General features: G+C 38.5%; 2 protein-coding genes across 3 annotated transcripts; one reads left to right on the top strand and one right to left on the bottom strand.

Annotated features, from left to right (window-relative positions):
* The first annotated feature begins 1,264 nt into the window (after positions 1 to 1,264).
* cdx1a (caudal type homeobox 1a) lies at positions 1,265 to 4,905 on the top strand. Its single transcript, XM_073486239.1, has 3 exons — positions 1,265 to 1,638; positions 2,679 to 2,827; positions 4,702 to 4,905. Exons 1-3 carry the CDS (start codon positions 1,296 to 1,298, stop codon positions 4,885 to 4,887), a joined length of 678 nt encoding a protein of 225 aa, XP_073342340.1. The 5' UTR covers positions 1,265 to 1,295; the 3' UTR covers positions 4,888 to 4,905.
* Positions 4,906 to 7,403: 2,498 nt separating this feature from the next.
* Positions 7,404 to 13,919, bottom strand: LOC141012790 (uncharacterized). 2 transcript variants are annotated; one of them, XM_073486313.1, is made up of 6 exons: positions 13,715 to 13,919; positions 11,998 to 12,318; positions 11,561 to 11,818; positions 11,355 to 11,468; positions 11,021 to 11,116; positions 7,404 to 10,823 (listed from the first exon to the last, which is right to left on the bottom strand). In XM_073486313.1, the coding sequence occupies exons 1-6, from the start codon at positions 13,761 to 13,763 to the stop codon at positions 10,636 to 10,638; spliced, it is 1,026 nt and encodes a 341-aa protein (XP_073342414.1). In that variant the 5' UTR covers positions 13,764 to 13,919; the 3' UTR covers positions 7,404 to 10,635. The 2 variants fall into 2 exon arrangements, with proteins under 2 accessions (XP_073342414.1, XP_073342413.1); XM_073486312.1 differs by having other exon boundaries at positions 11,256 to 11,468.
* Between the last annotated feature and the right edge of the window lie 1,961 nt (positions 13,920 to 15,880).

Consider the following 15,880-nt stretch of genomic DNA (forward strand, 5'->3'; position numbering starts at 1 on the left):
ACAGTGACTGACAGTAAATTTCTCAGGTTATGTGGAGAGCCACCTGCAGTGTACTCTTAATGTTTTGACATTTAAGTAAAATGTTGATTTTTTTGTTGTTTTAATGATTAATGGTGTCTATATTAGTTCAGAAAATAGCTGCTGCCCCCCCTAGCAGCTGGGCCCCAGACAGTTTTACCTTATTTCCCTTATGACCAGCCCTGCTGACAGCTACATTTAGCCTGCTTCTTGACAGTTCGACATTTTACATTTTCTTCATTTTATTTAAAATAGTTTTAGCTTAAAAAAATATGTTATTTTAAACTAAAATACCCACTCGGATAGAAATGAATCAGAATTAGCCTAACCTCAATATAGCTGCGACACTGAAATAGTAGGCTACCTGTCAGTAATAATAATAATGTAGGCTACATCACTGACACAACATTTCCAGGAAAATGGGGCTTACATGTAACCAAAACAAATTGTAGGCTACTGTTAAAGACACTGAAAACACAATAAAATGAATAAAATCTGCCTCAGAGTGTATAGAAATACTCTATGCTGCTGATGTATTATGTTGAAGAGATACTTAGCCCACTGACGTTAGCATGCTAACCAGCTAGCTACGGCCCTTCCTGTTTCAAAGCTCCAGGGCTAGCGCGTGAGAACCAACTCTATCTATGGGGACCACTAGCTGCATGGCTAACTGCTAATAAGCCAAGGGCAGCAGCAGTTAGCGGTTACTTTGCTGATACCCCTATTTGTTTTGACTTTTTTAAATCCAAAAGTAAATAAATGACAAGTAAAGGCACTTAATGTTGATAATTTCTTACAGCTGTGTAGAAAAACATTTATTCTATACTTTCACTTTTCCTTCTGCTTATGGCTGCTGCACTTTAAATAAGCTCCTACTCATATTTTGATTTACTGGAGATCACATGAGGCTGCATACACACCCGCGTGCACGCGCACACTTCACGCACACCTTACACGATGGCCTCCATCACACACAATGCACACTGGGTGAATTGGGGTCAATGCCCTCACGTCGCCAAGACGAGCAGGCAGGTGGGTCTCAGGTAAAGCGTGACGTCATGATGGTACTTTTGAACTCCTCGGCAGTAAATCTATAAAGGTGTGTTAGTCTTACTGCTCAGGTAGCCGGCCAGTAATAAGCCTGAACCTTAGACTGGAGTGACAACAGAGCGCCGGAGCCTGCTGGGAGGAAACACGGAGGCCTAACATGCGCCAGGCAGTCTGATCCACCGAGGTCTACCTGAGAGTCAGCCCACCTGTCGGACGAGGACGCCGGTATGTACAACTCACAGTCGGCCAGACACCCGGCTCAGACCCTGTCACTGAACACTCAGTACCTCCCGCCTCCGTATGACTTCACCGGCTATCATCACATCCCGGGAGTCGGTGACCCGTCGACAAGTCCCTGGAACCCGGTGTACGCTCCCCGGGAGGAGTATCCGTACAGCTTCCCGGGGTCGAGCCCCAGCGCCGGGCAGGTCAGCTTCTCCTCCGCGGAGCTGAGCGGCACGCCCACCGCCTCTGGAGGGGGGTCGTTCACCCCGTACAACTTCATCTCCGGGCAGGACCCCTTCAGCTCCAGGAGCAGGCCACATGAATCCACCAGACCGTCCATTACAGGTGGGACTTAATATAATCTGTATATGATGTAATTAAACACTCTATTGGTCTATAATAAATCATCCATGTTAAGAATTATACATTTAAACACTTGATCAGGCTCAGAAAACTCAGTCAATGCTGACAAAACTCTTATCCGAGGTGGTTCGAACACATATTCTGGTCTATCTTCAGGCTGATCACATATCAGACCTTTTGTAATGTCAGGAACGGGAAATGTGCCATCTAGATAACACCTACCCTATGATTAAGGATGCTAAAACTAACATTATTTATTATAAGACATACTCCTGCAGTCACATGACAAACCAGCATTTGAGGGTGTAGCGATGACACTTATGGTAAAACACATATTCATAGACGGGAACTATTTCAACATGTACACAGAGTAAAGTCAGACTGACTGCGCACACACATTCATCAAGCTTTTTGCCTCACCCTTCCTGCAGCGTGTTGTGAGATGTCAGTGTAAAGCTAACAGTGGAGGCCGTGAAGTCTGCAGAAGTGTAGCTCCCCCACCCTCTCAGACTGGCTAGATAACACGGCCACTGCAGGAAGTCTGCGGACCAAATCTCCTCTAAAACGTGAAAAGTTAAGACCTCACTTGTGTCCGTGTGTGTGTTGGTGTGCCTCGATCGATGCTGTCACACAGTCAAGATTTCTGATCAATAACTGACTCACCTTTTTCCTAAGAGATTATGTGTGTGTGTGTGTGAACATGCGTGTCAATGAATAGCTGCCTGTGTAAACACCTATGTAAACACCACTCACAGTGATAAGGGGAACCACTGATGCAATGCAGTTCGGAGTCTTTACATTAGTAATAATTAGCGTGATTAATCGAGTTGATGAGGCTTTAAGTGGCGCCTGAACTTGAACGTGGCACCAAATTAGTTGTCTGTTTGGCCACGACTCACAAAGCACGTGACACACTGACATTATAATCATTCTTGTTAATTACTGGTAGGAGAACACACCAGTCAGTGATTCAAACATGTATCTTTTGTATGACTAAGTCAGGGTTGTTTTGTGTGATTCAGGGGGAAAGACTCGCACGAAGGACAAGTACAGGGTGGTGTACACCGATCAACAACGCCTGGAGCTGGAGAGGGAGTTCCAGCATAACCGCTACATCACCATGAGGAGGAAGACTGAGCTGTCAGTGGAACTGGGCCTCTCTGAGAGACAGGTGGGGGGACTGCAAAGCAAGTTAAAGTTCGAGGTAGAGAGGAACAGGGTGGAGATATTGGAGGAAGCACAGGAAGGGTTACAATGCAGGCGAACAGGTGAGAATCAGAGGGACGTGACTGAAAAAGGCAGGCGCGAATGTGAAGGAAGAATCGACCCAAACTCAGCAGCAGCTTCGGTGCTTAATCAGGATGCATTCAGTTACAGTTTTAAGTGTCTTACGCCCACGTTTTGGCAGCACTCCAACCCCAGTACACAGTTACAGTGTGTACACGCATAAAACAGAAGGAAATAGACATGAAGCATGAAAATAATGTATGTTACACGGCCAGGGTGGAGCTCCTGTCAAGTCACGCCATTATGGTCAACCTGCAAACTCCATCTGCGGAGGAAGACCATAAGATGCAGCTAAAAGCTCCAGTAAAACCCAGTAAATAGAAGCTAGATTTAGTTTAATCAGGTATGTAGCTCTTGATGAACAGCGGCCACTGTGGCCTATCAGTTACAATATCAGTAAATGCACCACAAACTAGAGTTCATACCGGACCAAGTAAAGGCTCATTTATGCCCCTTTTACAAATGAAGATAGACGTGTCAATCTCAGATGATCTAACTGTAACAGCACACATAGATCCATGCGTCCTTCACACTGGCTGAGATAATGAGCATGACTCCACTAAAAGGCAGCTGAGATTCAAGAGTTCCTGACGACGACAACAACAACAACAACAAACATGGCAACAGTGGAGGAGGATGTGATAATGTGTCTGTGTAGAAAGAGTCGAAGCACAGGCGGAGTTGTAGTCTGTGAGGCCATTAAAACATCCCGAAATGAGGACGGAGAATCTACCAATGAGAGAAATTGACAATGAACATAATTTCCAGTTCTCCTGGATTTTTTCCAAACTTCTTCACCATGTCCTATGGTTGTAGACTATATCACTTATGAAGTCAACTTTTCACTTATAAGATGTTTCTTATTGCAAAAGTCACATAGGACTGGGTCCAGAAAGCAATAATAAATGGATTGCAAGTATTTCAATGGAACTACCAGAAGAGTGCGTCTTTTTCAGGAATGAATGACAATGATATGAAAGGTTGCTGCAAGTCAAAGAGTGTCATATAGCAGTGTATTAGGGGAGAAACATATTTCGAAATGGGGGAGTTTGTAGCTTTCGTTTTGTCTGTCTGTCTGAGAAACCCACCAGCTTACTTTGGTTGACACCTTTTATTTCCGCTTCTGTTTATGTGAGTTGAAGACGTGTCAGAGCTGAAATGTGAGAGTCAGGAAAGACTTCGGTTGTATTTATTTCAAGTGATTCACTTTGTTGAGATTATATTAGATTAATTATATAATAAATTATAATATAATTGGAAAACAGGAATCCAGTATTGGTGCATGTAGTTGCTTGGTGCTTTGTTTTTCATATCGTCATGCTGACATCCACTTGCGCAGAAAGTTCTCGAACAATGCCATTTGGAGAAAGCAGCATTAGAAGAAAGAGCAGAAACGTCTGTAAACCATAATGTTATGTGGCCAAACAAAACGTCTCTCATAAGTGTTAATGGTGAAAGCCTCCCTCTTGTTCTCATGATGTTATAATTGGTATCATATTTTTCTCCGCCTACTCATTCTGCATGTTAAACCCACAGTTGAGTGCAAGTCATTCTGGGAAAGAAGGAAATTGCTAAACTAAAGCAGAAGTAGGCGAGGCATGGTGAGATAAAGTGAACACAAAAGAGCCAAATCAAAAGTTCATCATCCGCTGCAGATAACAAACTCGATGATACATAAGTCAAAGAAAAACATGAAAACATTCAACTACCTAATACATAATCTTTGATGCTGATATCTCGTGTTTCTGTCTGTTTCAGGTGAAGATCTGGTTTCAGAACAGACGCGCCAAAGAGAGGAAGATAAACAGGAAGAAGCTGCAGCATTCCCAGCAGGCATCTACAACGACTCCCACCCCACCTGTGCTGGGTGGACCCGCCGACCCTCCAATCACCACCAGCCCCAGCAGCAACATCTTATCTGACACGATATCAGAGGAATACTAGCTGGGTTTCATTCAGAAGACTGATACAGTGTGAAACATGTACATAGTGTTTTTTATAAGTTTACCACAGAATGAATGAAGATGATTCAACATGATGTTGTAATGCTGCACCCCCTGCTTTTCACAATGACAAGCACGTCTGACGCACTGATCATCTCACAGGACTTTAATGTGTTAATAAGCTGTTTAACAGCACAAAGATACTGATTAAGGACAGCGAGTCACTTGTCAAGAATTGTTGGTTGAAGCCAAGTTCTCCTTTCTTTACCGTAAAAGGATGTTGATATTTATCTGAGCTGTGGTTGAGAATGCAGATGTCCATGTTTAGTCAAGCATCTGCTACATGGTTGAGAAAATAGCAATAATGTGTTTGTTTTTTAATGTTTTCTATTTTGTTCTAACTGCATGAGGAAATGCATCTAAAAGTTGAGTATAAATACAAATGAAAATGAGTAATCCCATTTCCGCCGAAACATCCAAAAACATCCGGTGCTTATTTTTGGGGAAATAAGACAATGCTAATTTGTCTGTCCATCACATCTGAATTTACAGGAAATAGAAACCGAGAGAACAGAGCATGTTATGTTTGTCACTGCCAAGAGAAGACAAAAAAAAAAACATACACAAGATGGAAAAGTTCAAAATCTTTTTAATGTTCACTTTGTTGAATTATTGAAGCAGGATATATCATGGGAGTAGATCATAAGTATTAACAAATGGGTTTTATAGGCGAATTAGAAGGAGTGAATGCACAGAAATGTTAAAAACAGGAGTTAAAAGCGATGGGATTTTGATATGCAAACATGTCTGTTGGCATGTATGTGTAAGCAGTTACACAGATGAGAAGACACAAAACACTCAGTAACAGTTTTTCCTAATTTTGACTTAAAATATGTTTTTATTTCCTTGTTTCAGCTACAAGGTCGCGATTACAGCAAGGAACTGAGAGCGTGTTAAGAAATGCCTGTGGAATAAGTTGTTCAGACAGTTTTAAGCCACATCCTTAAAAACAGCTGACACATGACTCATTGTGCCACAGTCGTTGGACCAGTAAGCCCACAAATCTCAAGTTTAAAAAAAGGACCAGCCTCTCTAATCTTTTGTGACTTATGTACTGTATGTATGAAATGTTAAACTTTACTGTACATGGAAGAACTGTTGGCAAGCTTTGAAAGATTGTTCCTGTTTGTAGGTCACAGAAGAGGAAGGAAAAGTGGCAAATGTAGCAATGTAAATTAAGTACGGACCAGAGTCAGCCAAGGATTTCAAAATAAACCACTGAACCAGAGACTTTGTGTTGCAGTGAAAGAAATTTCCAGTTTTCTCTTTCAGCGCTGTGGCCATACTTTCATATGTTTTTAGCAGATGTTTATGTCACTTCTTTATGCTGCTTGTAAAACACGTTTTGTTGCACATTATATAAAAAGCACGCTCAGTGCGGAAGCTTATTGATCTGGTTTGTATTTCTGTGCATTAGCACTTACCACAGTCACCAATTGTGGGTCTTTCGGCTTTCACAATCTTCTGAAACATTTCCACAGAACAAATGCTCCTTCATGTACCAATAGTGTAACTGTTTATCCAACCACAAAATTACTCAGTTTATACATTACTTTAATGAAATTACAATCTAAGATTACCAAAGTTTTGTGTCATAATTGAATTATAAAATGATATAGGCCACAATGCAGGATTTTAATGTCATGACATTTATCTCCCAACACTGCCCGTCTTTACAGTAAACAACTGTACTGTACACATGCTGATTATTTACTAAATAAAACTTTTTCAACAAACTCTACTCTGCACAATTGTTGATGATTCTGTCAAATTTTAAATCACCTGAAGGTCAAAAACCATCATGCCCAGGATTTAAGAATTGTCACCAAAAACATCAGACTATGTTTTATAGTTGAATACCTTTGGCATGGCAATGTAACATCACATGAACGTGTCACGACAAAGACAAAATCACCTGGTTTTTATGATCAAAAAATAAATGTTTGATTGTAGGTCAGACAAAGCTATGGAGCGCTAAGGTCCAACAGCCTCATCTCTTTTGATTTCCTGTGTTTTTATACTTAACGTATTCAAAGGCTAATAGCTGCAAGAATACTGATAATACAAACAATTTGATAACCATACAATTATTTTATTAAACAACGTAGTACTGTGTGACAAAATGATCCTGGACTGTGTTGTATATAGAGGCAGTTTTATTACACTTGCTCCTGTGTTGTTAATTATTTGCTCAGTAAAGCAGGTCAGTCAGAAGTTCAACTGGGAAGAGGGTTCAATTTAAAAAAGGATCGTAGGCGGTTGTTTAAGGACACTATGAACCATAAACACCAATTTTATGGCTGTGTGGATCAGCTGAATGGCAATCCATGGCTGTCAACCTTTAACCTCGAACTATCAAACCAAACCAATCATATTATCTCTGTCTTTGATTAAACCCACAGCAAGGATACAACGAAAAAAGCACATTGTTTGACATTGAGAACACAGAAAAACTCATTGATAGTTAATGGTGCTTTAATATATATATATTTCACTTAAAACAGCAATTACAAAGCATTTCAAACAAACAAAACTACAGTCAACTAAATTGCACCAGACTTTTAACAAACCATTATTATTACATTACATTACATAAATAGGTGTTTCAGAGTGATACTGAGCTGAAGAAAAAGCCCTGCCTGAGGATGAATACACTGGCTGACCTAGTCCACGCCCTTAACAAAAAGCTGTTTGTAGATGCATCTGAAAAGTTACGTCTCCAAAATGTTCACTATGAGCTTACACAAGTGGCAACTTAACGCAAGAGGCTTCATTCAACTGCAGTCGAGCACACCCATCTTTGGGTCGAAGCTAAGCTGCACAAAGATTGTGTCTTTTTGGAGGAGGGAGGGAAACCAAGAATCTAGGGAGACGTTTAGATGAGTTAACAGAATGCCTAATTAGACTCTGTTGGATACTATTAACTCATTTAAATCAGTTAAGATGTAAGTTTTATGTGATTAAGTTAGAGAATTATGCTGAGGAGATTCAAGATTCAAAGTATGTGTCACATGCTCTGGCAATAAACCCTTTGAATCTTGAATGTGCAGAGGAGTTACTGGTTAGCTTACGTAAATTCTCTTGTACTCGCTGTCATCCTGTCATAGACATATGACGTGTTTTGTATTTTTCCCTCTTCAGCTGCTCATAGAACATTAATGGCTATAAATAATATTTTGATCTACGTGATTTAGATGCATGTTTAATTTAATTCCAGACAAATATGCATATTTTTTCAGATGATGAACTGAGCCGGTTGATAATAGATCATTAACCATTAAAGTCATCGTGTTCAAATGACTTTATAATCAGTGCAAAAAATGTGCATAAATATCCACAATGTAGATTAGTTTCCCTTTTGGACTTTAAAGTTGGAGCTTGAAATGACTCAAATTGTATTACTTACACCTGATTAAACTCATTAAAACATCACTAAAGTGTGTCAAGTGTTAAACAGTTAAATAATGCTGATATCTGTACCTCAGTTGTGGCAGGTACACTCTGAACTGGAAGCCACAAAGTCATAGGAAATGCATCAAACTAAATATAGAAAACCTGATGGTGTTTAAAGATAAACACATTCAGAATCTGACAAGCTGTTCGGTCCCTTTCCTCTTGAACTGAACAAATTTAGTAAGTTCTACATGTTGTCGTCCCTCTCTGTTCCCCCTTCCTTCAGTAAAGGAGAAAAAGGAAGACGCTCTTTTAAATGGTGTTCCTCCTTTGGCTGTGAACGCGCTGTTTTTATTAAACGTTAAAAAAAAGGAAGTGTGATCAAATTTCAGAAGAGCTGCATACACTGAAGCTACAGGCAACTCTGAGAGATAACATAAATAGTTGTGAAATTTACTTACTTACTCACACTTTTTTTTATTTGCATTGAAGAGCGTGGACAAATGGTTTGAACACACTAGGCTAAGTAAGCGATAAGAATCACACCATGCAACCAAAAACCAATGTTGTAAGACTGAGCGCCCATGTGAGAATGTGAGAAAGCAGAAGTGTTTACATCATGGAAACAAATTCATGCTCACTGTGAACTTCCTGAGAGACAAGAAATTTGTCTACCAACTTATCTTTGGGCTGGAGACCGAAAGGAAGCCAGCAAGGTTTTAGTGTGAGATTAACTCCCACACACTGCATAATTCAATAAATCAACAAATGCAAGAGCAGTCTTGCTAGTTTATTTGATAAACTCTGACCCTCAACTGATGCATTCACATTGGTTTAATAAAAAAAAATATATATATATTTAGGTCAGGTGCACCTTTATTCCTGAGACATGAAGTTAAAAGTAGCCATTTAAGATCAAATTTAAACACAGATGATGGAACAGCATAACCATACTGAAGTCACATTTTCAGAGCACTGTGGATATGTTCATATCATTTTATAGTAACAAAACACTAAAGAACAGCACTTTATAATACAGTCCACAACTTACAGTGTAACTTCCTGGCATTTACCATGTAATTCTTTGCTTAACTTACTGAGTAATTTTATTTTATGAATAAGTACATATGTAATACTTAGAGGTTCCTACTTGTGCTTAAATTTGGGTACAGAGTGACGAGGGAGTAACATTTGGAAATTTTAGAGGAAAGGAGAAATAAATCATACTGTAAGTATTTTGTAAGTACTGGGTAACTACTGGTTACAGAGCCAAACAGCTGACAACAATGACATCCTGCAGTACCCTAAGTTAGGCTTATTATGATATCATATTTCTCACATGTAAATATGAAGGTGGATCAAGCCTAAACTTGATAGCTATAGGGGGATTTTCATTCTTTTAAATGTAATAAAAGGAAAGTTGAACTAGTTATGAAACAGTCTCAATTTAACACTGATCCTTCTATATGACCTATATAGATTTGATCTATTTTTAAAATATATCTAATAATCGAGTGTTCTTCCTTTGTTAATCCTATACATGCACAGTACTTTGGGTGTAGCTTGCCTGCCAGAGGCACTTACAACTGTAAAAAATGACATAAGAATATACAAAAAGTTTTTTCTCCTTGTTGGACTTTGTCTATAATAACAGAGAAATAGGTTATAACATAATTAACTTACAGCACCGCAGGATGTCATTTTTGTCAACTGTTTGGCTCTGTAACAAGTAGTTACCCAGTACTTACAAAATACAGTATAATTTCCTCTAAATTTCCAAAGTGTTACTCCCCCGTACCTAAATCTAAATACCAGGAAGAACCCGTAAGTATTGTATATGTAGTTATTCATAAATTAAATTAAATTATCTTAAAATTCTTTCTGTCATTATTGCAAGTTTACAATGTTTGAACAATGAAATAAAAGGAGATATGCTCATAAATTAGAAACAAGTAAAAATAAGAAGCACAACATGTGGAACAGAAAAAGGGAGACAGTAAAACATTCTGGATACTGAAAAAAATGTTTGTTAAAAAAAGATAAATACACTAAAAAAATGATTCCATAAAAACGAGCCACACTCTGATGCCCACTAATAATAATAATAATAATAATAATAATAATAATAATAATAATAATAATAATAATAATAATAATAACATATTATACATACATATTATTATTATTATTGTTATTACAATGAGTGCTGGTGGCTTATATATATTTTTTTTACATCAAGGTGAAACACCTCCTCCATCTGCCTTCAGTGGTGCAGTCTTTGCAATAACACTCTGAATCACCTGTCTTTACGGACCATGGCGTACACACAATCATCTCCCGCTGGTTGGGCAACCTGCCGAGGTCGCTCTGAAAACTTGACCTCGCCGTACTCCACCCCCGCCTCTGCTCTCTGCTGCACTCGCCTCCCCTGCCGCTGCACGATCCTGACATCAGCATACGTTAGCTCCTGTTCATCGTCTTCTTCTGTAAAGTAAAAGGAAGAAGTGGCACAAATATATCTAATGACTGGATATGCTAGGTGACTGTACATTAGATTTTCAAAGGATAGTTTGACATCTTGGGAAGCATGCTTATTTACGTGGTGTCAACCTTCTCATCTAAATCTTGGCAAGAAAGCAAGTGTGTTAACCAAAATGTCAAACTAAAGTTTTGTTTACTACCTTTTGGTTTGTTGTTTTGCCGTTTCTTATGAGCACAAACGATTGCCACGCCGACCACGAGGAGAATTACCAGTACAACCAGGACGCCTGCCATCACTGTTTCAGTTAGAAAAGACACAGTGACACACAGATCTTTAAGGTACACTTCAAGTGTTTCTTTTTATGAGGACACACAAAGATATAGAAATGGAAATGTGTTTAATGAATCCACTGCAGTTGAGTTAGTTTCACTTACTGTACCAGTGTTCAGCCTTGATGTGGGGGGGCAGAGTTTGACCGGTGGATGTGTTATTAGTGGAGGGTTTATTTGACACTGTGATGCCAGGCTCCTTACCCTCAGTGGTTGGGGTAGGGGCTGTTGTTGATTCAATACACATGGTGTTATTGGCTTCGGGCACCCACTGTGATATGTGCGTCCCATTGTAGAAGCAGTTAATGAATATAAAGCCTATAGAAAATAAACAGACCAATCACTGATGCACAGAGTGTCAGAATCAGTGTTGTAATTATGAAGTTATTTTTCATCATGTTCTCACTCACCACAGGTAGATATCGTCTCTTCCTTCGAGACACTACTGACGTGATTGCTGACTGAGCAGACCAGTTGTCCTGAGACGTCTTGCCTCAGAGTGATGTTGTTACTGTCTTTATTTCCAGAGAGGAGCTGAGTGTCTGTCAGTGTGTGTCCATCCAGAGTCCAGCTGTACTGAGGACTGTCCCCTCCCTCAGAGGAGCAGGACACCCTCATCTCTCCCTGGGACAGACACTCAGAGACCAGCAGGACAGAGGACACAGGAGCTGAAGGAAACACACTCACATGACTTCTGATATTAACACAATCTTGGTCATTCTGTACAGTTTCTGATACAGAACAGACATAGATACAGATATATGAAGAATATGAGACATATGTTGTTTTGCAATAGAATATGACATGTGTGTTTATCAAAGTTACTTAAAAAAAGAAAGTTATTTACCTTGAATGTTCAGCTGTAGAATCAGAGGATCTAATTGTTGTCCTGTTGAATTAAAACTTTGCAGAGCATATTCACCACCATCAGTCCTGCTCAGGTTGTTGATCCTAAATGTTCCATTACTGGGAGTAAATGAAGATCTGTTTTCTATCTGATTAGACAAAATATGATTCTTTCTCCCACTGAGTATTACTGTTTTGTTTTTGACCCATTGGTATATGTGTATTTCTGAGGTGCTGTCCATCAGCCGGAGGACCACAGTTCCTCCCAAAGCTCCATAACACTGAGCTCCATTTATTCTGCCATCACAGTAGGTTTCCACACCTGGACATTTAAAAGAAAATGTTGTAAACATAAATACCCAAAATTTGATCATTTCATGTCTCCAAAATTAATGACACTGACAATATTTTAGACGTATGCAAATACAGATCTGAGGCAAATAATAGTGGTTAAGTGCTGTCTCTCTCTCTGTCTGATCACGCTATAAAAACAGACTTTTATTACATATACTTTCACAGGTCTGTGACTACAAAACAGTTAAGATTCAGCGAACAGAAGTATTTTTAATTTTTTCATTTTGTTAACTAAGTAAACCCCATCCGTCCATCAGAAAACTCATGCAGTGATTTTTTTTCACACCTACAGAATTTTGTGTTAAATTACACTGGCAGTGTCGATTCTTCAGTGTTTTCTCGGGAGCGCTCTGGCCAGCGATTATCATTATGTTATATAATGTGTCACCAACAAAAATGTATGAAATCCTAACGTTTTTTTTAAATAACTGCCTGTGTTCACATGAGCAGAATTTTCAAATATAAATAACATTAAAAACCAGAACAGTTAAAATCTAAATAAATAACAACCTTAATGGTATCACATTGCAAATAACCTACATAATACAACTAGTGACGATCAACACATAAAACATTTTGAGGCAGCAGCGGTGCACAGTATATTGCCCTTATGGGAAGTTTAAGTGGTTTTTGTATTTGTCATTGCAACATTTGCCAATGTGAATGGCCATCAAGGGCCCCTTTCTTCAAATGTCTTTGCCTGGTTTGTCTCTCCTGGCGTTGTGCGTCTGCACCCGTAACATATACCAACTTTTCCAGTGATACCAAACTATATTTCAGGCTGTATTTGGGGGAAAAGTAGAAAATCATGCAGGAGATATAGAGAATAAGCCAATTCGAAGTCACTGTTTCTTCCATAAAAACATCTTTAGTCTTAGGCTTAATTAGACTGAAATAACATAACACAATGTCACTGAGAAGAAAGAAGAAAATCAGGGTACAGGATACATTAAATATCTGAACGATTGGGGATGAAGTGTTTTAATCCTTAAAGTATTATTCAATTTGTAGGAGTTAATTGCACATGTAGAACTGATTGCCCTAACCCTAACCCTAACCCTGCTCTTGGGAAATACAAGATATATCTTTTCAAAAAGCTACTAAACCAGAAAAGCTCAAAGTTTCAAATCTTAATTCATCAATAAAAGTGGTAATTTCTTAGAACCAACAGGTAGTTTCCAGCCGGCAGTATTTGAGCTTCATTACACAACACTGAGGACAATGTCTGTACTGAACTCATGACGATACTTAAAACTAATAGCTGTGCAAAAAGTTAAACTTGTAAAACACTTTATCACTTTAACACATGGTGTCAAATCCAATATTAACATGTAATTATTGGTGTTCTAAGTTCAACAGCTCACCATGAGAGACTCTGAGCAGCATCAGCAACAGTCCAATCACAACTTTCATGTCTCCTCAGTGTTCAGCCTCTGTTGATCCAGTCAGCAGCTTCCAGACAAACTTTTCTCCTTCATCCAAAGGCAAACGTGCACATCCTCCACTGAGCAGCCTGAAATGTGTCCTGAAAAGTAACGAACCTCGGAGGAGACTGTGTGAAAACTCTGGCCAAACGCAGCGTTGTTGTATTCATCTTTTTATAGGCAGAAAGGAGAAAAAGGAAGTGATGTCAGTTTCACTTCCCCTTCAGCCCAGACCAAGAGGGCCACATGGGTCTGATGGACTGAGTGGAAGAGAGGGAAACATTCCTCCTTCATACCAAAAGAGGATTTGAGACTGACAGCTGCCATTTCTCAGATGTTCAAATAAACTTCTGACAAAATAAGCATTTCATGCATCAAATTTCTGATCTGTAGGTAAATGATGAGTTAAATTTGATCTAAATACAGAGCCGGGGATGTTGTCTCAACCTCGTAAACTGCCCGTAACCCAACCACACTGTAAATTTTAAAAGTTGACTTTACTTTAAAAAAGTCAGGAAATGAATAACCTCAGAATTATCAAGTATAGTAGATGAATAAATGTAAGTTGTACGAGCTAAAAAGTTTTAAACTTATTAGTCTACTTTACTTGGTAATTTTGATGTAATTAGTTTCCTCGATTTTCTTTGGTCACTTTGCCAGATTTTACAGTGATAGGTCATTATTGTAAGAGCCTGTTGAGCACATGGCAATTATTTACACATTTTAAATTCAGATTTAGACAGTGAAATTTTATAAATACTATATATTATATTATTATATATTATATTAATTATTATATTAATTTAAAGTATGTTCTCTATTATACAGAAATGTGCAAAACAACATTTCTGTATTGGATTTTGCATAATGGGAATAAACAGACATTTTTCAGATAACAGTTAAATCCCTCAAAATACATAATTTGAAAATTAAGGATAATGATTCAACCAAAACAGCGTAACTGAATTAATTTAGTGAGGATTTTATATCAAGTGATTTTGAGCAACTGAATACTGGAGTAATAATGCAATAGCAGTAGTATAATTATGACATGATGTCAACCCAGAGATAAAGTGGAAGAAGAGCATTTTACAGCTTCAGACTTTATTGATGCCGTCGTTGCCTTTATTGTTCCCGTTAGAATAAAAAGGGTCGTTGCAGTATCTCAGATGTTTCTACACTTTATTCCTTTGACATAAACAACCAGTCTGAGAGCTGTTAGTTTGTCTTTTCTCAGAGTTATCAACTATGTGAAAAAGAAAAGGCGACAAAGTGCCATAAGTTGCTAAAATATGTAATATTCACATCGTGCTGGTGGCCCTCAGAGGTCTGGAGCTTGAGCTATTTCTCTTTAATGTTACTGGAAGCTTAGCTATAAATCCTCATGTCTTCCTCCTCTCTCTCTCTCTGGCTGTCCTCTCATTAGAGTCTGTCGCCCTCCACTGGCAACTCATTAAAGGAAAATGCCCAAAAATGTTAAAGAACTGCAGACATTGCACTTGCAGCAATAAACGCTCAATATCAAGCGAGGCAGAGGCATTTTATTAAAGCTTTTTAAGGCAGGAACAGCTGTATGAATAATTCTTATTGATTATTATTTTTCCAAAATTGTTCACTTGTTCTTAACAGACAGTTTTACTCAATACAGAATTACATATAACAACAGTCAAGTCTGGAAGTTTTATTCAGGTCTCAGCAGTTGTTAACGGTACAATTCATGATCAAAATGTCAAACATAAAGGTAGCTTCCTCAGCTGATTGAGGTGTTTTCAAGCAAGCTAATTTAGTCCAGCTATTTATCTCCAAAACATCAATTTTTCTTGTTGAAGAAAAATATAAAATTTGAAAGAGCCAGAAGGCTCGACTTGTAGAGTAGAACAAGGGTCACAATGTATAACCTTTGTTCCTTGTTGTTTGTACAAAGTTAAATTTCAGATGCAGAACTTCTCATTTCAACCATCATAACAGAGTTCTCATGGTCCATCTCTTCAGGGACGTTATGGAAAAGATAAATATTTCTGAGTTTATAATATTACCTCGATACAGGGACAAAACATGACTAATATCTGCAAAACTCTTATGTAATGAAACCTAGTTTGCTACTCC

This window comes from Pagrus major, chromosome 18 (genome assembly GCF_040436345.1).
Source record: "Pagrus major chromosome 18, Pma_NU_1.0".
NCBI lineage: Eukaryota > Metazoa > Chordata > Actinopteri > Spariformes > Sparidae > Pagrus > Pagrus major.

Excerpts from the sequence above, each read along its gene's own strand:
- cdx1a (XM_073486239.1), top strand. The coding sequence starts at position 1,296 with ATGTACAACTCACAGTCGGCCAGACACCCGGCTCAGACCCTGTCACTG. Across the intron at positions 1,639-2,678 it reads CACCAGACCGTCCATTACAG|GGGGAAAGACTCGCACGAAG; the intron begins GTGGGACTTAAT and ends TGTGTGATTCAG. Across the intron at positions 2,828-4,701 it reads TGGGCCTCTCTGAGAGACAG|GTGAAGATCTGGTTTCAGAA; the intron begins GTGGGGGGACTG and ends TGTCTGTTTCAG.
- LOC141012790 (XM_073486312.1), bottom strand. The coding sequence starts at position 13,763 with ATGAAAGTTGTGATTGGACTGTTGCTGATGCTGCTCAGAGTCTCTCAT. Across the intron at positions 12,319-13,714 it reads GCTGCTCAGAGTCTCTCATG|GTGTGGAAACCTACTGTGAT; the intron begins GTGAGCTGTTGA and ends TTAAATGTCCAG. Across the intron at positions 10,824-11,020 it reads GCAAAACAACAAACCAAAAG|AAGAAGACGATGAACAGGAG; the intron begins GTAGTAAACAAA and ends TTTACTTTACAG.